Raw genomic sequence first — 27,225 nt, 5'->3', positions numbered from 1 at the left:
GTACGTCAAAACATTGAAGTGACGTGACGTTTACAAATTTTATGTTGCTGTCGTAAATTTGCGAAAAAATCGCCACGCAGCATGGGAGATGCACCAACTTTGGACACTGAGTCCAATAAACCTAGCCCTGGAAGCGAGGAACAGCCGGAACTGGTATGTTGCTTTCTTGGTGACAGTTTTGACCATGAGATCATCGACGTTCATTTCGCATTTTCCGACAGGACCGGCGTCCCTTTGGTGGGCTGGAGTTCCAGGTTTCGGAGGTAGTAGGCAGACTAGAGGCTGGAGTGAACGCACAGGATGCTGGGGATGAGGAGAAGAGGCGGGAACCGCGCAAGATCAGCGCAGGGTTTTTCGAGCCGGAAGAAACTTCCATGGATGACATTCTAAAGATTTTGGAGGACCTGGTGTTGAAGACTGACCCTAGTTGCGAGAGCGTGGAGCCGCCGCTTTTGCCTACTGACTCTGTGACGCGGGCGGCGATCCTGTCTCATAGTATTGCGGCCCTATTCGGGCGGCTGGAGAGAAGTCATGCAGCGCGACTTGGAGCTCACATTGCCAGTGAAACCACCCGCTGGATGGCCCACATGTTCAGGTCAGTGCTAACAAATATACATCAGCAAAGCCTACAGTTTGGGGCATTGTGCTAATCTCTTTATGGCATTGTTATCAGTGTTACCTTGGGTTCTAATTAATTGTGGATAAGATTGCATGTTTTGTAATGGCTAACTATAGCTATAAGTTTTGAATATGCATACTCTCGTCATACCTATATTGAGATATTAATGTGGATTTCAAGTTCAAGTTTATTCAAGTTTATTTATTTCTGAACAATTTTTACATTGTGTCGAAAATTATACAAAAAAAAATAATAACAATATATCCGTACTTAATAAAATAATATGAACGAGAACAGTAAAAAATAATAATAATAAAAACAATCAAATAAAGTTAATAAAGTGATATCAACAGCACTGATTAAAAACTACAAGAAAATACGAAAAGTAAGCGACTAAAAGTGCCTATAATTTAAAAGTTATAACAAGAAGACGTAAATCGCATGCATCGTTTATTTATCATTCAAATATTCATCAATGGTATAATAGCGCTTATTAAGCAAAAGGCATCTCAACTTGGTCTTAAATTCATTGAACTTCGTAATCGTTTTTAGGCCCATTGGCAGTTTATTATACAGGGTGTTAGTGACATCGTAACGAAAACTTTGAGGGATAATTCAGGCCATGATTCTAAGTTGATATCAAGTGGAATTTTCCGTCGCAAAAGTATGGAACGGAAAATAATTTAAATAAGCTCTAAAATTTTCATGACTTCTCCGACAGGAAATTCCACTTGATATCGACTCAGAATCATGGTCTGAATCATCCCCTTCAGTATTCGTTACAGTATCACTAACACCCATACCTACTTGTATGGCTACTGTATGTACTTGTATGGGGTGTAAGTGACATCGTAACGAATACTGAGAGGGATGATTCGGCTGATTATTCTGAGTTAATATCAAGTGGAATTTTCCATCGCAAAAGTATAGAATTGAAAATAATTTAAAAAAACTAAAAAAATAACATGAATTTTGCGACGGAAAATTCCACTTGATATTAACTCAGAATCATGGTCTGAATCATCCCTCTGAGTATTCGTTACGATGTCACTAACACCCTGTATAGTTTAACTCCCTGGTAGTGAGCACTATGTCGGACAACATTCAATCGTGGATTATTTTTTTGTTGTAAGTCCTTCCTTCGCGTACTTAATCTTTGATTTCATTATATTGAACACCTTTAACTAATAAAGGGATGGGTAACCCAATGAACATGACACTATTATGATGCAATGTATGTTTTTCTGTCTAGCCCAATTGGAATAATTCTAGTTGCAAGCTTATGTTATTAACTGATAAGAGAACTCCAATACCCAATAGAATAGTGAATTTACCTATTGGTTTCTTTATATTCAGCAATCTAATATAACTTATAGTAATAGTTTAAAAGAGTTTATGTCTTTTCCACAATTATATAGACTGTCTAATAGGAAAATGGAGGGTTGGAAAGAGAAGGGGGAGGCCTTCGCCCAGCAGTGGGATATCAAATAGGCTACAGAAAAAAAAAAGAAAATGCTGGTAACCTGTAACCTTAGGGTTGAACAAGAAGACAAATCTCATTTAAATTATAGTACCCATTTCTATTATAAAAGTTATTAGGTACATGCATAATAGCAAGCAACATTTTCTCCTCTTTAAAAGAAAACAAAAACATTCACACAATCACAAAATGATTGCCCATAAAACACTTTTGAATTGTAAGAAAAACATTTGAATCGCTGTGGTACATTTTAATGTGCAATTTTACATGTTTTGTACCAATGAGTGACCGATTTACATCCTCTTGTTTGCCGATAAGAGAAATCTTATGGAATATTTACTAGTATTGCCTATCAGTGACCTATTTTTGGCGTTCAAAAATGTAATCTGCAGTTATATACCTATGCTTTTTGTGAGTGTTGCTCAATCTTTATGTTATGGTTATATTACATAACAACATAACATAGCATCCCACCTGCATCAGGCAGAGGCAGAGGTGTATGTACTCCTCGCCAGTTATGTTTAAGACCCACATACCATAATACATCAACATTGTTTTACAGGATGCTGGGACATCGTAATAAATACTGAGGTGGATGATTCAGACCATGATTCTGAGTTAATATCAAGTGGAGTTTTCCGTCGCGAAAGTGTGAAATAACCGAAAAAAGACTAAAACTTCCATGAATTTTCCGACAGGAAATTCCACTTGATATCAACTCAGAATTATGGTTTGAATCATCCCCCTCGGCATTTGTTACGATGTCACTAACACCCTGTATATGATGCTACATTATTCACAGGAATGTTTTGTAGGCAACTTTGCGATTATTATTTTTAATAAAAAAAAAAAAATTAATAAGAAGGTACTATGTAGTCGGGTAAAAGAAGCTGCAAGTAGACATTCTGTAAAAAAAAATCAAAATATTGTTATACAATTTAGTAATTTGGCTGTCTGATATATTAATACCATCATATCATATTTCCATAAGGTTCATCATATCCATCTTAGGACTTCGTATCAACAGTGGCTGCAAGTTGTCTTTGATTACTTGTGGCTCTGCCCACCCCATTTGGGAATACGGGCGTGAGTTTATGTATGTATGTGTATGTATATCATATTTCCCATCATATTTAAGGGGTGGTTGTCCCATACATGACTGAATGCAAGCAGCTGACTGCATTCTATTTTGTCTATGCTTTTTTTGACACCCATAAGCACAGTATAGAATATATGTATCATGTTTTTCTAAATAATTACAAGAAAAGAAGTTACATTAGATAGATAGATAAAATACTTTGTTGAGCACAATAGACATAAAATATAAGACAACATATACAGAATAGCACAACAGGCGGCCTTATTGCTTATTTTTAAGTCTGTAGATTTGTCTGAGGGTTTAAAACCTCCTTGGTACACTATTATGGGTACAAAATGTAATAGTATGTTTTCTTGCAGGTTGTCAGACTACAATGCATACTACCACCAGGAGCAGCTGGAGGGACTCGTCCGCGTCACTCGCATGCTGCTGCACCACAGATACCCTCGATACTTGGAGGATGGAGGTAAGAACTACTGATCCATCCTAAGACACGTCCATTTTTTTATTCTTATTTTTAATGAGGCTTTGAACACCTTGAGTAATCATGCCAGGCTCATAGGTGCTTTCGTGTACCTATCTTCTTGCAGCTTCTTTTCCCCAGCTATACAGGTTGTGAGAAGCTGCAGTAGTTTTAGGCGGATGAGACGTTTGTTATGTAAAAATTGACGATTCAAAGTGTAACTGTGTTACCTACTGAATAAAGATATTTTTGAATTTGAATTTATCCCTTAGGCAAAGGATTGGTTAACCAGATAGTATAAACTAAAAGCCTTACTTGTTAGTGGCTCTGCCAACCAGCAATTGACTTCTCCGTTGCCAAGGGAAATCACACCCTGAGAGCGAAAAACCCTTGTTCTCACGTCTAACCTTCTGCAAATAAATACCATACGCCAATAGGCTAGTTTCTAACTAGTCAAATCAGTTGCTTTTTACTAAACGTCAAAACACGAAATTACTCTTCTCCTTCTATCGTGTGGTTGTGAGGTGGATTACCAACCCCATCAACCCCGGTGTCAGGGTTACTATTGAGCCCCCAAAGGCCCCTGACATAGCTCTAAAATAAAGACAGATTTAAAACTGACGAAATACATTTTCTTTTTTCTGTTCAACTTATTTATGAATTTTAATCGTAATAATAAGTCCGACATTTTGTCACATTTTTCTATGACGTCACAGTGTGCTTTTACATACAAATTCTTTAGTAATTTCGTGTTTAGACGTTTAGTAAAAAGTAACTGATTTGACTAGTTAGTTGTCTACTGATAACTTTTTATTGTTTATTGTTGACATAAAGTTCGTCTAATGTGTAGAAGTATTGTCATGCGTGCAAAATTTATTCTTTACCCTCGGTTCAAAAGTACCTATGCTTAATTTAAAATAGACAAACGCGGTCAACGCCTGTCTCCTTTGTTATTTTCTTAAGGCCATTCACTCGCTTAAATTATCAATCAATCTATTTCATCTAAGACTATAAAAATCATTGTCAGTATGTTATGACAATGAGTCATATCAAAACAAATTAATGAAAAATCTTTGTTTCATTGTACATTGACTGATAACAGAAATGCATCCTTTAAATGATTCATAAACAATCAATCCCGATCAATATTATTATCGTGTACTTAAAACAATGTACCCTAATTGGAACTGGCATATTTCTTATCTTTTAATTATAATTCTCTAACGCTGGTTTTCCCGCCAATTCGACCGCGCGGATCTTAACAACTCAAAAGTATGTAAATAAAAACTTGTCAACACATAGGTATTCAATATAAATTATGAAATTCTGATTACTAAATAAAGACAGATCGAAAACTAACGAAAAACATTTTCTTTTTTCCTATTTATTTATTTATGAATTTTAATCAAGATAAACGTAATAATAAGTCCGACATTGGCCCCGATTCCTGCAGACACCGCCTAATTTTATTTTAAGTTATATCCGTCATTTTCATATCCGTCGAAAAGGAAAGGGACGGATGATTCACAGCTCTTAATTTTAGGAAGAATGAGTAAATGAATGAGTCGGGTTATTGACTGATGTAAAATTTTTAGACGGTTGGTTTAGATTCGTGCTTAAAATTGACGTGTGTTCCATAAATTTTATGCTTGTCGATTACCCGTCCCTTTTCTTTTCGGCGGATAAGAAAATGACAGATATAACTTAAAATAAAATTAGATGGTATTTACAGGAATTAGCACCATTTTATCAGCGTTTTATTAGTGCTTTTTGATACAAATTCCATAGTCATTTCGCGTTTTGACATATAGTAAAAAGTACCTGACTTGACTACTTGGAAACTAGCCTATTGACTCGACCATAATAATGGTGGTATTTACATTATGATAGGACGAAGAGTTACCGTTCTATACGTAGTATTAATTAAATTTATTTTTTAGAATGTGTAGTTTTTTGTGCCGAGGATTTCCTTCCACATTCTTTTCCCTGGATATACAGACTGAGTGAAGCTGCAGTAGTTTTAGGAGGATGAGACGTTCGTTTTTTTTTTAAAATACGATTTAATAATAACTATGTTACATAACATAAACTGCTTATATGTATACGTTCCACTGCTGGGCCTCCCTCCCTCCCCCTCGTCAACCGGAGGGGGTATGGAGCATACTCCACCACGCTGCTCCACTGCGGGTTGGTGGAGGTGTTTTTACGGCTAATAGCCGGGACCAACGGCTTAACGTGCCCTCCGAAGCATCTCATCTTACTTTTTCGGACAATCAGGTGATTCAAGCCTGAAAAGTCCTTACCAAACAAAGGACAGTCTCACAAAGTGATTTCGACAATGTCCCCATCGGGAATCGAACCCGGACCTCCAGATCGTGAGCCTAACGCTCTAACCACTAGACCACGGAGGCTGTTACTATAATAACTGTGTTACCTAATGGATAAAGATATTTTTGAATTTGAATTCTTTATTGTGTTCCTCAAACCTTACAAGGTCTTTATTGTTTCAGCTTTAGCGTTCACAAACCGTCTGCCGTGCGTGTACAGCTGCGTGGCCAGTCCGTTGGGCATCGTACAGCACCTGTGCCGGCAGCTCGGGCTGCCGCTCGCCTGCGTGCGGCCCGTCCCAGCACGAGCACCTGGTTAGTGTCCCCTTTAAGTCCCTAGTCATTAGTACACTATGACCGAGCCAACTCTAGTCAATTCTGTCACCTACATGATATTGCTATTCGTCTACATTAGAGTTTCCAACAAACTCTACTATTTTCTGTCACATATATGACTTTGATATCCGTTGACATTAGAGTTCCAACAAACTAGTTATAAACTCGTTTCAACAAATATGTTATAAATAATTATAGTTTCACAGATTTCGCATGCAAAAATGACTAATATCCATTGATATTAGATTTCCTATAAACTCTATTGCGTCACATACATATCATTACTATCTGTTGATATTAGAGGTAGATTTCCAACAAACTGTTCTATTCTGTCACATACGGTCCCGAGTACTAATATGTATCCACTTTGAAACCATGTCACATTAACTTTTTTGACAAATTAAACCATACGTCTCATTAAATGTCAAATATGATAGTGCGACAGGGTTCTAAAGTGCTCATGACTGTACATGATAAGGATATCCATTAACTTTAGGCCCTAGAAACTCTCAAGGGTGGATCCAGGTGTGTCATGACACCTCCCCTCCCTACCCCTCATGACACCCCCCGACTGTAATTTTACCAAATTCTCTACGGAGATAGGCTGTCTGCGACCGCCGCAGCATTTAAAGCTGAATGAGCTCTTGCAAACTCTGCTTTATTCTGTCTTTGGATGAGTCCCAATTTAGTATAATGGTGCGGCACCCTCTTGACCGAATTCAATACAAAGGTCAACAAGACAACCACGTAAGAACTAAATTCATCAACAGTAAACATGATTGTAAACCAAGATTGTTTCCAACGAGTTTCACAGTAAAAACGTATTGTGTTATTTCACGCTGCATACTGCGTGACTGATAAGTTCTGTAGTACTTTATTATGTACTCTGTGGCGGTGCAATGCTATTTATGATGTTGTTAGCGTGCGACCTAGTTAGGAGCGTTGTTTTTGTTTTGACTATAATTAATTAGCATTGTTTTGTTTAATACGTAGCTCGGATAATGAGAAACATAGTATTTAGGTTATAAACTTTAATGTTAATACATACATACATAAACAGCCTATATACGTCCCACTGCTGGGCACAGGCCTCCCCTCAATCAACCGGAGGTGGTATGGAGCATAGTCCACCACGCTGCTCCACGGCGGGCTGGTCGAGGTGTTCTTACGGCCAATAGCCGAGACCAACGGCTTAACGTACCCTCCGAAGCACGGAATCATCTTACTTTTTCGGACGATCAGGTGATTCAAGCCTGCAAAGTCCTTACCAAACAAAGGACAGTCTCACAAAGTGATTTCGACAATGTCCCCATCGGGAATCGAACCTGGGACCTCCGGATCGTGAGCCCAACGTTCAACCACTGGACCACGGAGGTCGTTAATAACGCTTTATTACCTTTATACTCCACCACGCTGCTCTGGTCTCCCTGATAGGCCGACGCGATGTAACTGGAAAAGTTTAAGAGTTGCCGGGTTCGAAACCCGACTCAGACCCTTAAACCACTCGATTCAACTTTATGATTTCTTGTTTGGATCATAGATAATTGATATCACGTGGTTTCCAGGATTGGTGCCCGGTTAATAGCAATAGGCTGGCCCTTTCAATCATGGAACTTAATCAGCTGGTGAGGAGTAGGTGTAAAGTACACCTCTGCCTACCCCTTCAGGGATACGGGCGTGATGTTGTGTTTATTTATTTATTTGTTTGTACACAATAAAACAGACACAAGAAACATACAAAGAAAACAGATAGTACAGGCAAGCTTATCTCTAAACAAAGAGATTTCTTCCAGCTGACCTACGTGACAAGAGAGACTTTCAACGTATAATATTATATAGATAGACATACATACGCGTACAAAATATTTAGAAATTACTTAATTACTTATACTAATATAAAACAAAATATTAACCTAAACCTACAAACCACATTTAAATAAATTATATATTATATAATATATATTTCATAAATATATTATATTAAATATATGTGTTATGCGTTCATAGCGAGAATTGACTTTACTATAAGTTTTTTTTTGTCCAGGCCGAGGCATGGACATAGAAGCTCTGGAGCGCCTGTGCGAGGAAGATGTAGCAGCTAACCGTATTCCGCTACTAGTGCTGGGCGAGGTGGGGGCCCCACCGTTGGGCTGCGGGTCCCCCCTCGCGGAACTAGGGGCCGTGTGCAACAAGCGAGGCCTGCATTTGCATGTGAGGGGCCACGCGTTGGCGCTCCCCGCTGCTTTGGGCAGGGATCAGGTATTTTGATATTTGTTGATATTGCACACATACACACACTTGACACTTGTGTGTCGTAGATTTTACCTAAATAAACTTTATTATTATTATTACTTATTCAGTAGGTAACATAGTTACACTTTCAGTCGTCATTTTTCACATAACGAACGTCTCATCCGCCTAAAACTACTGCAGCTTCTCACAACCTGTATAGCCCGGGAAAAGAAGCTGCAAGAAAAACTCGGCACGGGGCCCTAGACGTTCTTAAAAAAAATACAATACAATTATGTTGTTATACAATTTAGTAATTGGGCTGCCTAATAACAGTTCTCAGACAAATTCCATGCATTCATATCTTCTAGATAATCACTAATCTTATAATACTCTGTTTTTACAAAGTTTCTGTTTAATTACTGTCTTAAAACTGTTCAAAGGTAAATTCTGAATGTCAATAGGAACCTTAAATTATATTTACGGTCACTGTAACTGTAAGTGTCACTAAATGTCAAATATGTTAATGCGAAAGAGTCCTAAAGTGGGTACATTATATTGCTCATGACTGTACTCGTGACCGTACAAGAAATGGTTTAATAAAATGTATTTGTTTCAGACGTTCAGTATAGCGGACTCCGTAACCCTGACACCAGGGCCGTGGTTTGGTGTACCCGGACTGCCAACTGTCGTATCCTTTTAAAATTTAGCTTCACGCCTGTATCCCCGAAGGAGTAGGCATAGGTTTGCGGCACGCTGGGTGGTGAGGATATGGTATCCCGACGTGCCGGCAGAGTAGGGGAATGATTGGTGATGACGATGATAAAGTAGAAGCAAGCAGCAAGCAGGAATATATACAGTTTATTAAAAACACTTCACAAACAGGATAGGAATATACATAGTTCACAATATACACACTTCACAAAAGAATCAAGACTTAGGAATTAGAGGGCACGGCCCTAAACAGTATAATATACTTGTTGTTTTATTCATTAAAACGGATCGGGGATGCAATGAGTCAAAAGAGAGTAAAATGAAAGGAAATGCGAATGGAATGGAATGAGAATTTCGTAATTTAAAATGATGATGGTCAGAACAAAAGGCCAGTATGTGCAGAGTTTGTACTCTGCTACAGGTTTATAGTAATACACCCACTTCTCTCCAGCTATGTTTACGTCCCATGTGATAGGGGGCGAGCTTAATGCCATTAATCGGGCACTTATCCTGGAAACCACATGGTATCAATTACCTATGATCCAAAACATGAATTCAAAGTCATAAAGTCGACTTCATTGGTTTAGAGCCCGAGCCAAAATATTCATAAAGAAATAACAATATTCATGTATTCATAATATTCATTATTTAGTCATAAATTGATGTGATTTGATTTGATATTTTCACGAAACTTCAAAACGAAATTTTTTTATGGAATTCGTGTTTAAATGTTGCCCTGTGACGTCATCATTAAAATTATTATTATTATTAGCCTGTATGATCCCACTGCTGAGCAAAGGCCCCCGAAACGATGGCGTGATGATCTCGACGGTTATCGAAAAGACTGGATAGAGCTCGCACAGAACCGGGATACTTGGAAAGACATGGGGGAGGCCTTTGCTCATCATTAAAATAATAAAATAAAATGATTTTAACATAAAAATACTTTCCTTAGCAGTACTTCAGACATTTTACAAGATACCAGAACCTATCACAGTTAACGACCAAGCCAAAGGAGTAAACGCTGTAAGTATATACATATAAAAAAACCTGTTCTTTCGCCGTAGGTTCTCTTATTTTATTTATTTATTTATACAATACAAAACTCTTTATTGCACTTAAATCACATTAAAATACATTAGGTATTATAATTAGATTGGCAGTATAACAGGCTATTTTTTATTATTATTGCTAAGGTATAGGAAATGAATTAAATAAAAAGTGTAGCGGGATAGACAGTGCAAAATAAAAAAATAAAAAGCAAAACATTAAATAAAATAAAAGTTACATAAGGAATTAGACTGTATTGTATATCTTTTTAACTTGTAAAATTTCGTCATTGTGCATTAAATAAGTTTTTATGGTATTTATTATTAAAGAAACATTTGTTATAACTATGGTCCAGGCGGGCAGCCGCGAGGGCGCGCTGGCCGCGCTGGCGGGGCTGGCGGGCGGCGGCGCGCGGCTGCCGGCGCTGCCGCTGTGGACGTGCATCAAGGCGTGCGGCGCGCGCCGCCTGTGCTCGCGCCTGCACCACGCCTTCCGCTCCGCGCGCACCGCCTACGCCACCGTGGCCAACGCGCAGCTGAGGCTCTTGGTGAGTGAGGTCCCTTTGTTCTCCGGCACAGCACATAATGGCGGCAAATCCACAATAAGTCACATTAAAAATAAAAAATCCGCCATATAACTATTTCAACCAATATTTGTTTTTGTTCTTTTTATGTTTCCGTTATTTCATTATGTATAAGTTTATGCTTCGTTTCATTCTTTCTGAAGCATTATAAATATATATAGTCATAGTCACATAATTTGGCGCCCAAGATGTCATGGAGCTTCCTCTCATTTTTTTCCAATAAATTAATATTGTGCAGTGTCAAGTGTGTTTTATTCAAGTGTTAGTAGCGACAAGGGCCTTGGATTTAATCAAGCGGAAGACGATCAGGTGGAAGACATTTTTTTTTTGACGTGACTTATTGTAGATTTGCCGTAGATGGCATTAACTACTTGGCCGGACAAATGGGAAGCGCTGAAGGCTCTCACCCGGTACAACGTTTAAGACAACAGGCCTGAGGGTGCCCAGTTGGGCGCGAACCTCGGCTCAGGGCGTCATCTGAGGAAAAATATTTGATGGTGGAAGACAATAGGCTAGTTTCCAACTAGTCAAATCAGTAAATTTTTACTAAACGTCAAAGCACAAAATTACTATGGAATTTGTATGCACAATGTGACGTCATAGAAAAACGTGACAAAATGTCGCATTTATTATTACATTTTTCTTTATTAAGATTTATTAATAAGTTAAATAGAAAAAATAAAACGTTTTTCGTCACCTTATCTGTCTTTATTTAGTCATTTGAATTTCATAATTTATCATGACCTAGCATACTGCCCAATTGCAAAAAATGGTGACCTGACCACAATATATCGGCATGGGCTCTTCGATAATGTAATAAGTTGTCACGTTCTTATCACGCGAATCAAATAGGTTGTACTTACTAGGGTAAATAAAACGGTATATAGAAATAAAACCAAGTTTATTGACATTAAATCCCTAGCAAGTACATAGATCGGATCTCTGGGTCGCAGGTAATTTGATACTGGCTGAGCACCCTTGGTGCAGTAGGAAAACTACCACTTCCCTGTAACTCTTCCCACGACGACACGGGGTACACCGGCGCGCGCAGCAGGGCAGCAGAAACGGTGGGGTAAGTACAGGACCGAAAGTGGATCCAGCGGGTTGTAGAACCCGAAAGGTGAAGCGGTAGAGGTAAGTACAGGACCGGTAGTGGGTCCTGCGGTTGTAGAACTCGAAGGGTGAACCCTGGAACCCGGAATTAGTCATTTCAAGAATTGTCCGAATTCCCCGTCTGACTGCCACATGCCGATTCCTTAGCTTGATTGAAGATGGGAAGTGGATAGCAAGCAAGCTTAGCAATCTAAGATGTGGCTGTCAGCAAATTACACACAATAAAAGTGAATTTAGCAAAATAAATTTAGAAAAAGAACAAAGAACAAGATAAATTTATGGTAGGTAGTTGTTTTTAAAAAACTATCTAACAAAATAGTAAAATTGAATATTTTAAGCTGAATAATTTTAATAGTAACGATATTAAACGTATTTTGTACATTATTATTGTTCCATTTAAGAATTATTTAAACAAGGAAAGTACTTAGGTACAAAGATAACTTTACGTTGGTTAAGTAGAATTAATTTAGAAAAATTGACAATTTAAATGTTGTTTTGAACATAAAAGATTGCTAATTATGATATAAAATAAGCACTAAAGCGTGAAAATACATTTACCCGATGATTATGAAAAATGACAGTCATGCAATGAACAAAGAAAGCATGTACTAGTCTACGTTGATATTTAAACTAATAAAAATAGTAATTGCTACACTTACCCAATTAATGGGGATAACACAATACTATAAATTATTATATCGTAGACAAAATTAGTAAAAAAAAGTACCTATTTAAAAAATATACGAGTAATCGAGGTGTTCTCGCTACAAAGGCAGAAGGATTGTGTCGAACATCCGATCGGAAGAGTAGCGGCTCGGCTGTGGAATGTAGGTACGGCTACCTACGCAATGTGATAATTATTAAAGTCGTACAATATTAACGGAATTATTTTGTAAATAGCTATGTTTTGTTAAATTAATTAGTATAAGTTTATTTATGTAATAATATTTTAGTTTTAAGCAGTAGTTTTTAAGTGTTTTCAATGATAACTTTTTGATAGTTCCTAACAGAAAAACAAGAGCAATTACACTCAGTAGTAAAACGCGGCAGGCGTTACATACCCCCCTTTTTTGGGTAGGATTTTCGCTAAGAAAATCCGCTGACTAAAATGTAAGCTAGTCTGTCCTTCTTACTATTGACCATTCTAAAAATTACGTGGTACACATTCATTTCAACCCTTCCATTCACCCCCCTACTTTCTTTCATCCCTTTCACACACAAACAGTTATCTTATTTAGTTTTAAGTGACTGCGTCCTTTCCAAAAAGAGTACTAGACTTTTAACCGCAGCTTAGTACTCACACGTAATCAATAGGAGATTTAAGGTAACCGTTTTTTTTTTTCTTTTTATAGTATAATTTTCTTATCTTCGGGGTAGGGCCGAAGATAAAATAATTAGAATGTCCTAGGGGTAGGGCCTGGAGATTCAATATTTTTTTTTGTAAAAAGGAAAAATTAGAAATACTATATATAAGTAAATATATTTAAGACGGTAGGTAGTTTTAGTAAGTAAGACATTGTTTTAGGCTAGTTTTGGATTTTTTAGTATGAGTTTTGGTAGTTTTAGTAAGTGTAGTTTTTGTTTTTTGTTTTTTTTTTTTTATAAAGTAGTATTTAAGGTATTTTTAGAGAATATTAGAAGATATTAGAAGACGCATGCCATGCTCAAGATTTAAGTTTTTGGCAGGCCTAAGGCGTTAGATGGTATTACACATCAATCTCTTGACTGACTCTTACAGTCTGCTCGAGAATTAGTAAGCAGCTGGGGGATTCTATGTTTTTCTCTCACTTCCATCCCAGCAAGGAAGTTTTGTAAATATAGAAAGTTTTATTTTAGTTAGGTAAAAGTTTAGATATAATTATTTAGAATAGTTTGTAAGTTTAATATCCTTGACATGCCATGTACCTCTTCATAAAGGAGTTCATCTTTCTGAAGTGATAAATATTTGATTGGACGAGACATCTCTATTACTTTATGTTTTAATTGTAATTAGTTTAATTGAATAGTTATTTTTTGAGTAAGTGTTGCAAGTACCTGAAGTCTTAATAACTAAAACACAGGAAACGGCAGAAGGAAAATAACAAGAAAACAAATGCTACTATCAAAAGTACACAACAATTAAAACACAGGGATAGACAGAGGTTGGCAGTGCAAAATCAAATATTTCCTTCTGTGCGATGTGGTAGGTTCGATTTTGAGTTTTTAATTGTATGCAATCACCTTGAAAGAGAATTAGTTAGGTATTCCCACAAAGCAACCACAGCACACAAAAGTTGCAGTTACAATTCACTTAAAGCTAGACAAAATAATCAGACCAACACCAAAGATGACCAAAAATGCTAAAACCAGCAAAAAGGATACTCAGCTCAGTATTTCCTTAGTTGGGCGCCATTGTCACGTTCTTATCACGCGAATCAAATAGGTTGTACTTACTAGGGTAAATAAAACGGTATATAGAAATAAAACCAAGTTTATTGACATTAAATCCCTAGCAAGTACATAGATCGGATCTCTGGGTCGCAGGTAATTTGATACTGGCTGAGCACCCTTGGTGCAGTAGGAAAACTACCACTTCCCTGTAACTCTTCCCACGACGACACGGGGTACACCGGCGCGCGCAGCAGGGCAGCAGAAACGGTGGGGTAAGTACAGGACCGAAAGTGGATCCAGCGGGTTGTAGAACCCGAAAGGTGAAGCGGTAGAGGTAAGTACAGGACCGGTAGTGGGTCCTGCGGTTGTAGAACTCGAAGGGTGAACCCTGGAACCCGGAATTAGTCATTTCAAGAATTGTCCGAATTCCCCGTCTGACTGCCACATGCCGATTCCTTAGCTTGATTGAAGATGGGAAGTGGATAGCAAGCAAGCTTAGCAATCTAAGATGTGGCTGTCAGCAAATTACACACAATAAAAGTGAATTTAGCAAAATAAATTTAGAAAAAGAACAAAGAACAAGATAAATTTATGGTAGGTAGTTGTTTTTAAAAAACTATCTAACAAAATAGTAAAATTGAATATTTTAAGCTGAATAATTTTAATAGTAACGATATTAAACGTATTTTGTACATTATTATTGTTCCATTTAAGAATTATTTAAACAAGGAAAGTACTTAGGTACAAAGATAACTTTACGTTGGTTAAGTAGAATTAATTTAGAAAAATTGACAATTTAAATGTTGTTTTGAACATAAAAGATTGCTAATTATGATATAAAATAAGCACTAAAGCGTGAAAATACATTTACCCGATGATTATGAAAAATGACAGTCATGCAATGAACAAAGAAAGCATGTACTAGTCTACGTTGATATTTAAACTAATAAAAATAGTAATTGCTACACTTACCCAATTAATGGGGATAACACAATACTATAAATTATTATATCGTAGACAAAATTAGTAAAAAAAAGTACCTATTTAAAAAATATACGAGTAATCGAGGTGTTCTCGCTACAAAGGCAGAAGGATTGTGTCGAACATCCGATCGGAAGAGTAGCGGCTCGGCTGTGGAATGTAGGTACGGCTACCTACGCAATGTGATAATTATTAAAGTCGTACAATATTAACGGAATTATTTTGTAAATAGCTATGTTTTGTTAAATTAATTAGTATAAGTTTATTTATGTAATAATATTTTAGTTTTAAGCAGTAGTTTTTAAGTGTTTTCAATGATAACTTTTTGATAGTTCCTAACAGAAAAACAAGAGCAATTACACTCAGTAGTAAAACGCGGCAGGCGTTACAAAGTTTTATTTAATAATTTTATATTATGTATTCTTATCGTTTCAGAGCGAAAGACCTGGAGGCGACGAACCACCGACAGTAGACATAGTGGTAAGTATTCCTTGTCCACTGCCGTCTTTACAGTATCTTCATTTTCACGTACATAACATAAATAGCTTCCAAAAATCTCCATGTTGGGTCTCAATGTCAGGCCTCCCCACAGTCATCCGGAGGAGTATAGAGCATACTCCACCACGCTGCTCTCCTGCAGGTTGATGGAAGTGTTTTTTACGGTTAATAGTCGAAACCAACGGCTTAACGTGCCCTCCGAAACAAGGAATCATCTCACTTTTTTATACGATCAGGTGATTCATACCTGCAATATTCTTACCAAACAAAGCACCGTCTCACAAAGTTAACCCCATCGGGAATCAAACCCGGACCTCCAGTTCGTGAGCCCAACGTTCTAACCACTAGACCATGGCAGATGTTCACGTGTCTTACGAGAATGTTTTCTACAGGACGCGATAAGTCAAGCGTCGGCGTGTGTAGCGTTCCAATTCGCGCCCCCCGGTGTGGAGAAGCCGCCGCCTTACTACGACAAGCTCAACTCTTGGTTTGGACAAGTGTTGCAGAGAGAGGCTGATATGGTAAGCGCATCTATCTAAGCTTCATTTCGTCTTTTTTCCATATAGAAAATATAATTCCTCCGATATTTCGACACTGTTGCAAGTGCCATGATCACGGGATGACTGATGAGATTGAAGTGGAGTAGGTAGATCCATAATTTTCTACGGGACATTCCGATATCAAAAACAAACAAGCGGCAAAGAAAGAGGGTAGACAGATATATCTGCCCGTAGAAAATTATGGATCTACCTACTCCACTCCAATCTCATCAGTCATCCCGTGATCATGGCACTTGCAACAGTGTCGAAATATCGAGAGTCTCATATCCCCATTTAAACGCGGTAAGAACCCGTTATTATGTGCTTTAATTATGATAATAACCGTGTAAACTTAAAACAATGTATAATTCCTCCGAGCCTATTCAGGCGAGTAGACTACTGACAATTATGAAAAGTGTAAACTCGCCCGCAGGCCAGTTATTAAGTTGACAGAATGTTATACAGAATAATAATACAGCCACTGTGGTCCTGTGGTTCAAACCCCAATACCGGACTTACACCAATGAGTTACTAATTTAAGTGTATTTTTCACTAACACAGTTGGCTCGACCATTATAGACGGCCATCCAGCTCACCACCTATCACGTTGGCCTAACAGAAAGCTCAGTGAGGTGTGGGTACTTAATTCATCTTGCGATGGATAAACTCGCCCGCAGGCCTGTAATTAAGTTGACGATTTGTCATCTAAACCATCATTTCGGTCTCATCTCCTCTATCGTGTGGGTTGTGAGGTGAATTACCTCATCAACCCTGGTGTCAGGGTTATTATTGAGCCGCCAAAGGCTCCTAAAATGGCTCATGTAATGACTGCTTACTAAGTAAGTACTGGTGATGGTGGTATCACTTCGGTACTGGTAACGCTCTTGTCCATCACCGAATTTGTAGATCAAGCCTAGCACATCATCATACAATCTTACCCCACAGATCAGCATAGAAGTCTGCGAGACGGAATCCCACGGCGTGGTTCTGCGCTACTGCCCCCTAGAAGGTTCCCTTCTAGAAGAGCAGCAGGTTGGAGCGTTCGCCAGCATTATAGAAGCTCAGCTGCACGTCCTAGAAGCTACTGTGGAGCTCCGCGAGCCTTTCCAGAAGATGGTGCAGGAACATCCCACGTTGAGGCTCGTGCACGTGCCGGGGTGGGCGGGTGAGTTAACTACCAATCTGGCATCAGAAACATCATAATGACCACCGCGCGTTTTTCAACTGGGCAACCACGGCTTCTTCTTGACCTTCCAATCCTCAGGAAAATCCTGGAATATCTGGATTCCAGTGTGAAGTTATCCTGCTCCCTTTGATAGCTGTATTTCACCATCCAAGCCGTATCTGGCGACGATCACTCCTGTATGTCGCAGCCGCAGCCCAGACCAAAGAGGTAGAACGCCAATTAGCAAATGGGTCTTCTGTCATAGAATAAGAAATAGTACTATGTATAGAACGACAACTCTCCGCTCCCCACCTACCTAACCTGATGATGAGGGATGAGGTAAGCGAGGTGGGGTGAGGGATGAGGTAAGAGGCTGGCCAGCCTCTGAGTTAGGTTTACCTCATCCTCGCCTCCCCCCACCTCGAACATAGTTTAGTCTTCAACCGTATGGTGTCAGACGTGACACACAAATATGCGCGTGTACGATAACGTCAATGTGTGGAGTCTGTGTAGAACGAAGTTATTTGTATGAAGTATCCGATATGTGCTTCTGTTTTCTGCCTCACTTCTGCGACAAGTGAAATGGGTATAAAACGGTCGTCGTGATTAGCAGAGTAATGGCTTAATCATCATCGTCACCAGCCCATTAACGTCCCCACTGCTGGGGCACGGGCCTTCCCTATGGATGGATAGGGAGATCGGGCCTTAAACCATGCGTCACGCGGGCCCAGTGCGGATTGATGGTTATTAACGACTGCTAATGCAGCCGGGACCAACGGCTTAACGTGCCTTCCGAAGCACGGAGGAGCTCGAGATGAAAACTTTGATTTTTTTGTGGTCACCCATCCTATGACCGGCCTTTGCGATAGTTGCTTAACTTCAACAATCGCAGACCGAGCGCGTTTTTTACCGCTGCGCCACCGAGCTCCTCAATGGCTTAATATAACGTTACAATTGGTATGGTTCCAGGTCTAGGCGGCGTTCGATACGTACCAGTAGGTTGGGAAGACGCGTCAAATGACGAACTCAACTCACTGAACAGACAACTAGTCACGCAGCTGCGGGCCACAGACGGGGCGTTCTCGTGCGGCGACGGCGACGACGGACTTGCTTGTGTCAGGTTGGCTACTAGAACATTCTAGAAAATTTCATGTACTTAGATGAGGAGGTCAATTCACTGAACAGACAATTAGTGACGCAGCTTCAGGCCACAGACGGGGTGTTTTCGTGCGGTGACGGCGACGACGGACTTGCTTGTGTCAGGTTGGCTACTAGAACATTCTAGAACATTCGAGAACACTCTAGAAAATTTCATGTACTTAGATGAGGAGGTCAATTCACAGAATAGACAAAGTGACGAAGTTACGGGCCACAGACGGCATCGATGGCGATGACCGACTTGCTCGTGTAGGGTTGATTACTAGAACATTCTAGAACCTTCTAAAACATTGCATGTGTGCGAATGATGAGCTCAACACACTGATATTGTGTGAAGAAACAACAGAATGCCGCTTCTGCTGCTGTCGTCAATGGCTTAAAAGACGAAGACCAACGTATAATAGCTAGTCACATCGGTTGGTAAACTAATCCTGGGTTAATTTAATCGATGAATTATTCGATTCCAGTTCTTATGTTAAACAGAGATAGCAATAATTCCTTATTTGTTTTCTTCAATTTTTAAATTATCTTTGTATTTCTTTACCCAGGTTCGGCATGGTAACAGCAGACTCGGATGTGGACGAATTACTGGAGCTGGTGCTGTCAGCCGGCAAAGAGGTGGAGGAGAGCTCTCGGGCGCTCACCAACATGACTGAAGTACTCAAGAAAGGTGAGTTTTACTTTCATCTACTTTTAAACATCAGGAATGCAATAAATATTTTATCTTATCTCCGCTACTATGCCCGCTCCCAGCGCCGTCTTAAACTAGGCTGGGGCCCTTTTGGAAAGTAAAGAAGCTAATTGGAAAGTAAAAAACTAAAAAAAACACTTATATTTTTTACTAAGTACCTATGAACCCATAGGTAATCAAATACAGCATAGGTTTTTTGGTTTTTGGAAAATTTGCAGTCATCGATAATATAATGGCGTAGTATATGATATGCCTTGTAAATGTAACCTTCTGATAAGATACCTGATTTGTGAAAAAAGTGTAATGTGCCCGACAAAAATGTTTTGAGAAAAAATGTGTGAGACAAATTGTGGATCCTTCGGAGCCCCCCGAGAATGAGGGCTCTGGGAATGGGCCCCGTGTGCCCTTATGGTGAAGACGGTATTGTCCGCTCCGCTTCTACTGGCTACTGACCGCGTGGCTCGCCCACTCACTCTGTTTGGAAACGTCGCCGTGCTTACCTGCGTTCTCATTGTATTCGCTCGCTATAATATTAGTACCATCACGTTGCAGGCATAGAAGCGGCCCAAGCGGACATCGAGCGCGAGAACGCGGAGCGGCTGTGGCAGGAGGGGCTGCTGCGGCGCGTGCCCGTGGTGGGCCGCGTGGTGGACTGGTGGGCGCCCGCCGCCGTGCCGCCGCCGCCCGGCCGCCGCCTGCATCTGGCGCACGGCACGCTGCAGCCCACCACCGACCTCTACCGGTACGACCCAAGCTCTTCCCTCGTGTGCTGCATAACCCATTAACTGACTGACTCACTGACATAGTTGTTCTCCCATAAGATCGTGTGATCGAGACTTCCCAATGAGTATGGGAACACTTTCAGATCTTAGAAAACTGCTCCGCGTCAGAGAGACACCCTACGGCCTGGCAAAACTATAAAACCTGGATATTTTTATTTTAAAGTCATTGCCATCCTAAATGGCCATTTTTATCTTTATTTTCATACGTTTCCTAAAATCATTAAATTTGGTAAGAATGAAGGTTTTACAGCACAAGTAAAGGAAAAAGTCATTGTAAGTGTTATTCCATCACAAAAAGACAATACATTTTGCAATTACAAACTTATTTGCAGTTGGTAAAACAATTGAGCCCTGTGTCGCTTAATAGAGATTTTTTTTTTGTTTTTGTAATCAACAGATACGTGAAAAATAAGAAAGAGGAGGCTGCGCGAGCGCACTCTCCGTCGCGGCAAGCGCCCGCCGCCGAGCCCGCAACCCCCGCCGCGCCGCAGCCCGCGCCGCACTGACGGTAATGTATGCTGACCATCCACACTTATACATATTACATAACGTACATACGTCCACTGCTAAGCACAGACCTCCCCTCTTTCAACCGGAGGGGGCATACCCCCTAAATGCTCCATAGAGCATACTCATGTCATAAAATCGAAAGTAACTTTCTGTCTCTTTTACACCAATCGCCGCCGGGCCAAATCGCCAGGAAAACTGATACATTATACAGATTGAAACTCGGGAACAGGCATAAGATATTTTATACTTACACTTACGTGAAAAGCTTTTTTTCTATTTTTGAAAAGGTAGCAGAAAGTAGGATATTATGGTCGCATAATTAATAAGCGGGAAGAAAAATGTACGGAACATTTTCGCCCCGCATTCTAAATTTAAATATTCTAACGAGTCAATAAATAAATAGGTTCGCAGCAAAATGTTATTAGTTGTACGGGGGTGTGACGTGGCTGTACGTATTTAAAAAGTAAAATTTAGAACAATAATAATAAAAAAATCGCGCGCCATTCGCTATTATTCGAAATTTAAATATTATTAAAAAAGAAACAATTTCTGCAATTTGTAAGCGTGGTAAAAAGCACTATAATTATATCACTCGGGAGAAAGTACGATTCACTCGGCAACGAAATTACTAGCAGAAAATTTTAAAGTGTAATCTAATCTGGACTATTAATTAAGTCTAGTCTAATTTTCTATATTTTTTAAGATGTATCCCTAGGTGTACGTACAAAACCGTACCTTTCTGATTTTTATTTACGCCTTGTTTCTGCTTTGTCATCATCTTTAATTTAAGACTCCACGATTTGGCCAATTGTATGACTTGTAAGACACGATGTGTGCCTGCCATTTAATTTGTTCCGTGTAAGCTCTTCTTGGTCTTTCCCTTCCTCTGTTTCCTTCTGTCTGCCTTTATATGATCTTCTGTTGTTTTTGATGTGCTTTGTATAATGTACGTTTGCCGTTTGGAATTGTAATAATAATAAGTACTTACCTTTTTCTGTTACATATTTCAAATGCCAATGTTGATCGAAGATGCCAACACATATTGAATGATTATTATTTTCTTTTCAGATGCACACGACCTTCAATTACGCAGTATAAGTAGGTATGATAAACAATTCAAAAGCCATTTGATTTGACCTTAACTAAACAGCTATTGCAATATCATTTTATAGCATACCTAAAATATATATAAAAAAATAGAATATACTTTTAAGCTCGACTGGAAATGTGAAAAATATAGCAAAACATATTCAAAATCAATTTTGGTATTGTCAATTGCCATTGATCGCCTATCGGACGGTTCACGTTGTTAAAAAAATAAGTTGTTTTACATTTCTGGTTGTGCTAATATTCTTGCGATCCTTTCAAATATTATGTTATGTTCTATACCAGTGAAACCGTCACAAAATTACAATATTGTAATTTACACTGCTCTTTATTGCAGCTTTTATATCCTTACATGTGCAATTTAAAAATTAAATGTAATTCTTAGCGCACTAACCCTACACATTTAATATTTTATTGAATTACAAGTTATTGACGCCGATTCCTGTAGACACCACCTAATTTTAAGTTATACCTGTCATTTTCTTATCTGCCGAAAAAGACGGGTAATCGACTGGCATAAAATTAATGTAACACACGTCAAATTTAGGCAGAAATTAAAAAAACCCTTCCAAAATTTTATATTGACCAATAACCCGACAGAATTAAGTTGACAACACACGTCAAACGGGTTGCATATGAGAGAAACGTCTATTTTATTCGCCCGGGTTATTAATTCATTTTAAAATTAACAGTAGTCAATCATCCGTCCCTTTCCTTTTCGGTAGGATGTGTCTGCAGGAATCGGGGCCATTACAAACATATAACCTATCTACAGGTAAATCTTCATTATAAGGTGCTTAGATTTACATTAAGTATTTTTAATATTCCGAAGCAAATAGCAGCTGTTTAATTTTCTTATTAAAATGTAAGTTTTATGTTTCTATTGATCGTGTAAGGTGAACCTAAAATGTTGGCAAAAGTAGCGATAAAATGATGCAATAACTGGAGGAGAAATATTGGTTGTCTAAAATGACGATAAAAACGTTTTTATTTAGTATTGGCTAGGTACATGAACAGTGTTTTTATTACTTTAGTTATTGAAGTGGTTTCACACAGATTAGGAAAATGCGTTCTATGCATTTTCCTATGCTTTTATCCTTTTATGTCACTTAGAACCGTCATTTGCTACAGTGAGATAATGCGACCGCACGCGGCGGAGTCGACGAGGCGGTCGGAGAGCGATCGCAATCCCGCTCTTTATTTCGCTCTAGCAAATGACGGTTTTGAGTGACAGAAATTAATAAAAATTATATTCAAAAATATTTATTATTTATTTGTTCTTATTTAATTGCCTTACATAGTTAGCGCTTTTTATTTTATGTCCCGATTTTGTTTAAAGATTACCAGTGCTATATTATTTACTTAAGTAATAACTCCGAAAACTAAAGGAAATAAAATACTGTTCATAAAGCACAAGTGTTATTGTAAAGTGCCAAGGCCAGTGGTGTGATAAGATGATGGTCGAAATGATAGTTGAATACTGAAACCCTAATTTAAAATATTTACTGAATAGTGAATATTCGTGTCGAATCTGGCCGACGAAATTAATTTTATTTTGACAGTTCTTAAACCAGTTCTATCTCTTTCTTGCGGTAATTATAAGCGAAGGACAGCACCATTTTTAGAGAATAAAGTTTTGTTGTTCAGTTTTTTTTTATAATAATAATTGGCAACACTGAGTTTGATGACGTAGGGCGCACTTGAGGCCGGTATCGATCATATGTATGAAACGCGCGCGCCGCGACGCAGCCACTGTCGTCGTGAACGATTCCATACAAATGTATGCGTTTGATCACATCACACGTCTACAGTATATAAATTATCTTAACCTTAAAAGTAATAGGTACTTCATTTTCTTATATATTGTTTGGGGTTTCCGTATTCAGTAATTGTATCTATTATTTGTAATTTTAAAGCTCATTAATCTATAGAAATGTATTTTAACGTAAATTATCCCAAAAATGCCTTTAAAGTTAAAATAAGTTAGAGTAACATTGAGTAAAATTCGTACAATTAGATTATTGATTAGTGTTCGAGAGATGACGTTTGGGCATTGGACAGGGAAACGAGTATAAACCTTAAAAAGTATGAAAATAATGGTGCTAATTCCTGTAAATACCATCTAATTTTATTTTAAGTTATATCTGTCATTTTCTTATCCGCCGAAAAGGAAAGGGACGGGTAATCGACAAGCATAAAATTTATGGAACACACGTCAATTTTAAGCACAAATCTAAACCAACCGTCTAAAAATTTTACACCCGTCAATAACCCGACATAGTTAAGTAGACAGCACGTCAAACGGATTGCATACCCGCGACGTACCTTTTGATTCGCCCGGGTTATTCATTCATTTACTCATTCTTCCTAAAATTAAGAGTTGTGAATCATCCGTCCCTTTCCTTTTCGACGGATATGAAAATGACGGATATAACTTAAAATAAAATTAGGCGGTGTCTGCAGGAATCGGGGCCATTGTCTATGAAAGCAACAACCAAATACTTCCCTTTCCCAAATTCATTGCCCAAAAATCATTTTAAAAATATATTGGCAAATCCAATTCAATTTCCTAATCCTAATTTTCGTTTCAGTATTGTATATTTAAAGGAATACTAACAATGTATAAAACGTATATTTAGTTGAATTCCTGTAATGGATTTGTATAAAAATAAAATTATTCCACTTAGAAATTGTTAGTGTATTTTGTAATGTTATGGTGCAACATTTCTTTTATTTTAAACAAAATTGCGACGTCGTTTTGTGAAATTGACTAATTCTTTGTTTTGATTATATTGTGATTGATCAATTGCTTCTGTAAAAAACAGGACCTGTCAAATTCTCAGGTTCGGGAAGCGGCCGCTGTGAAAAACGGGATAATGGCAACTAGGTAGTTGCCGTTACCTACCTACGAATCTTATCAGCGAGATCTCTAACCGCTCGCCGTATCTTTAGCTCTTTAAGCTTTAGTTTCCATTTCAATCAACATCTCTTCAATAAGCAAGTTTCCAACTAGTCAAATCAGTTACTTTTTATTAAACGTCAAAACACGAAATTACTATGGAATCTGTATGAAAATGCAACCCGTGACGTCATAGAAAAACGTGACAAAATGTCGCACTTTTCCTGTATTAAAATTACATTTTTGTGTATTAAAATTCATTAATAAGTGAAATATAAAGAAGAAAAAGTTTTTTGTCATCTTTATTTGGTCTTTCTTTCTTTATCTGATGATCTATATTTAGTAATCAGAATTTCATAATTTATCTTTGAACTAGGAAACTACCTAATTTTTTGAAAATTCAGCCAATCACATAATAGGATTTATATCCTGAAACGGACTGAGTCTCCATATCCATCAACCATACTGTTTTATGATTGTTAGCAATTGATCATCTAGAAAGTACTTTTTTGTCAAAAAAATGAGAAGTTTTTATTTCGTCATTATTTTATTATAAGTCATTTATTTTATTACTGTCATTGTGTATGTTGTGTACCTATGTGAAACCGTGATATTGTATTTTGGTACAAAGATTTATGTATATGTGTATAGTTTAATATTATTACTTTTTTAATTACGTCAAATCTAAAATGTTTTGTAATAATTTGAAGAGTAACAGTAGTTTTGTGTTTTATTATTTTTCTCTTGGAAGATTTTTTGTTTGTAAAAGTTATTTAATATGGAATTAAAATCTAATATGTTCCAAAGATACATTGTCAACTTTGCCACAAAATAAATAATTACTTTGTTACATAGGTATGTGTAGGTAATTCATGAATATCATTTATTCCTTTATTAACCAACAGTTTATGTATAAATAAATACATTCACTCAATAGAAATGAATCATACTAAATTAATTTATTGCAAATTTTATTACAACTAATAATGCAGTTGGTAATGTAATTTATTTAAAATAAGCTATTGAATGATTGATTACAAAGTAAAGTTATACAATGTTACTGATTATCATGTTTTATTTATCCCTGGGCCATAGAATAAGGAATAATACTACGTATAGAATGGTGTGACGGTTCAGTGTCAGAAAAGCACTTACCACTTTTAATGGTCTTAAGAGAGGATGTTGTGGCTCACCTTTGTCCCAATGCCACACTAGTTGGACACTAAATGGTGTATGGTACTAACTTTGTACTATACTTACTGTTGAGAATAGTGTGGATATTGATCAGATTAGAACTAATATACCTATATATGTATGTATTTGTGTCAGCCAGGACTAAGTGTTTTTTGTTACCATGTAAGTCTGACCTTAAGCAATGGACCTACCATTATTCTAAACAGTGTTTTCTTACATTGAAAGTTGTAAGAAACAATGCTCTTCTATTCGGCTCTGAACTGAAATAATGGCATCTAATGTATCTTGTGCATTTTTATAATAACTAATAAGTAAGAAAACTTTCTATAAAACTTATATTCTACGCATACACAACATGCACAAACTGCCTCTCATCGGAAAAACAATGTAGAAAACAGATATTACTGTATTAAATCTTCTTAACTGAAATGTAAATGCTTAATCAATGTTCTGAGAATGAGCAAAATGGTCTAGAAATATAACTTTCTTGGATAATTGCAAAACAGCATGACAGTCATACTACTGATAAGAACATAAGGAACAGAAATACAAAACAACAAAATAGGTTTTTTGAGTTTTTATTTACTTACAGTCCTAACCGTCACATCACTTCTTGGAGGCCGCGCCTACTTTGGATTTCTTGGTACCACGCACCTTCTTCATCCTGTTCTTGCGTTCCTTGCGCTGCTTGCGGGTTGGTCGCTTCTTCTCGTACAGACCGTGTCTCGCCAGCCTGTGCTTGGGCTCGAACTTCTTGGCAAGGTCCAAGGTGTCGTAGATCAAAGCGAATCCGGTCGATTTGCCACCGCCGAAGTTTGTCTTGAATCCGAATACGAACACGACATCGGGTGTCACTTTGTACATCTTAGCCAGCTTCTCCCGGATCTCCGTCTTGCTGACGGTGGGTTTGCCTGGATGCAGAACATCGCAGACCATCTGCTTTCGCGCCAACAACCTGGAAACCACACAACGTTGTTAGACATAACCTTCTCACCCACGGCAAGCCACCAACATCTCATGTACATTTTAACGAGATTACACATAAAAACCAATGTTTTGCACATTCACCTGTTGGTCATGAATTTGCGAGTGCGAATTGTCGCGGTTCCTTCACTCATTTTGGCCTATTTTAGAGATTTCGGCGTAAATCACGCACGTGTCCCCAACAAAATTATGGAGAAAAAGAACGTGTCAGTGTTGCCAAACCTAAAATCCAATTTCCCAACTCAACTGTCAAAAATTTCATTTCACGCAAAACTTCAAAATATTTTTCAGATATTTTCATAAAATGCATTATGCACTATTTAAATAATAAATA

The 27,225-nt window shown here is 38.0% G+C and overlaps 2 protein-coding genes across 2 annotated transcripts; one reads left to right on the top strand and one right to left on the bottom strand.

The window, feature by feature from the left end:
• Positions 1–25,778, top strand: LOC126369214 (pyridoxal-dependent decarboxylase domain-containing protein 1). The gene is made up of 16 exons (XM_050013525.1): positions 1–153; positions 222–595; positions 3,558–3,664; positions 6,172–6,303; positions 8,369–8,583; positions 9,173–9,244; positions 10,234–10,293; positions 10,673–10,864; positions 15,800–15,844; positions 16,255–16,383; positions 17,347–17,566; positions 18,536–18,686; positions 19,273–19,394; positions 19,968–20,157; positions 20,595–20,705; positions 21,776–25,778. Exons 1-15 carry the CDS (start codon positions 82–84, stop codon positions 20,701–20,703), a joined length of 2,190 nt encoding a protein of 729 aa, XP_049869482.1. The 5' UTR covers positions 1–81; the 3' UTR covers positions 20,704–20,705; positions 21,776–25,778.
• Positions 25,779–26,469: 691 nt separating this feature from the next.
• Positions 26,470–27,123, bottom strand: LOC126369282 (40S ribosomal protein S24). Its single transcript, XM_050013641.1, has 2 exons — positions 26,976–27,123; positions 26,470–26,862 (listed from the first exon to the last, which is right to left on the bottom strand). Exons 1-2 carry the CDS (start codon positions 27,023–27,025, stop codon positions 26,514–26,516), a joined length of 399 nt encoding a protein of 132 aa, XP_049869598.1. The 5' UTR covers positions 27,026–27,123; the 3' UTR covers positions 26,470–26,513.
• Between the last annotated feature and the right edge of the window lie 102 nt (positions 27,124–27,225).

This window comes from Pectinophora gossypiella, chromosome 8 (genome assembly GCF_024362695.1).
Source record: "Pectinophora gossypiella chromosome 8, ilPecGoss1.1, whole genome shotgun sequence".
Taxonomy (NCBI): domain Eukaryota; kingdom Metazoa; phylum Arthropoda; class Insecta; order Lepidoptera; family Gelechiidae; genus Pectinophora; species Pectinophora gossypiella.
This window is presented reverse-complemented; position numbering and strand designations above follow the sequence as displayed.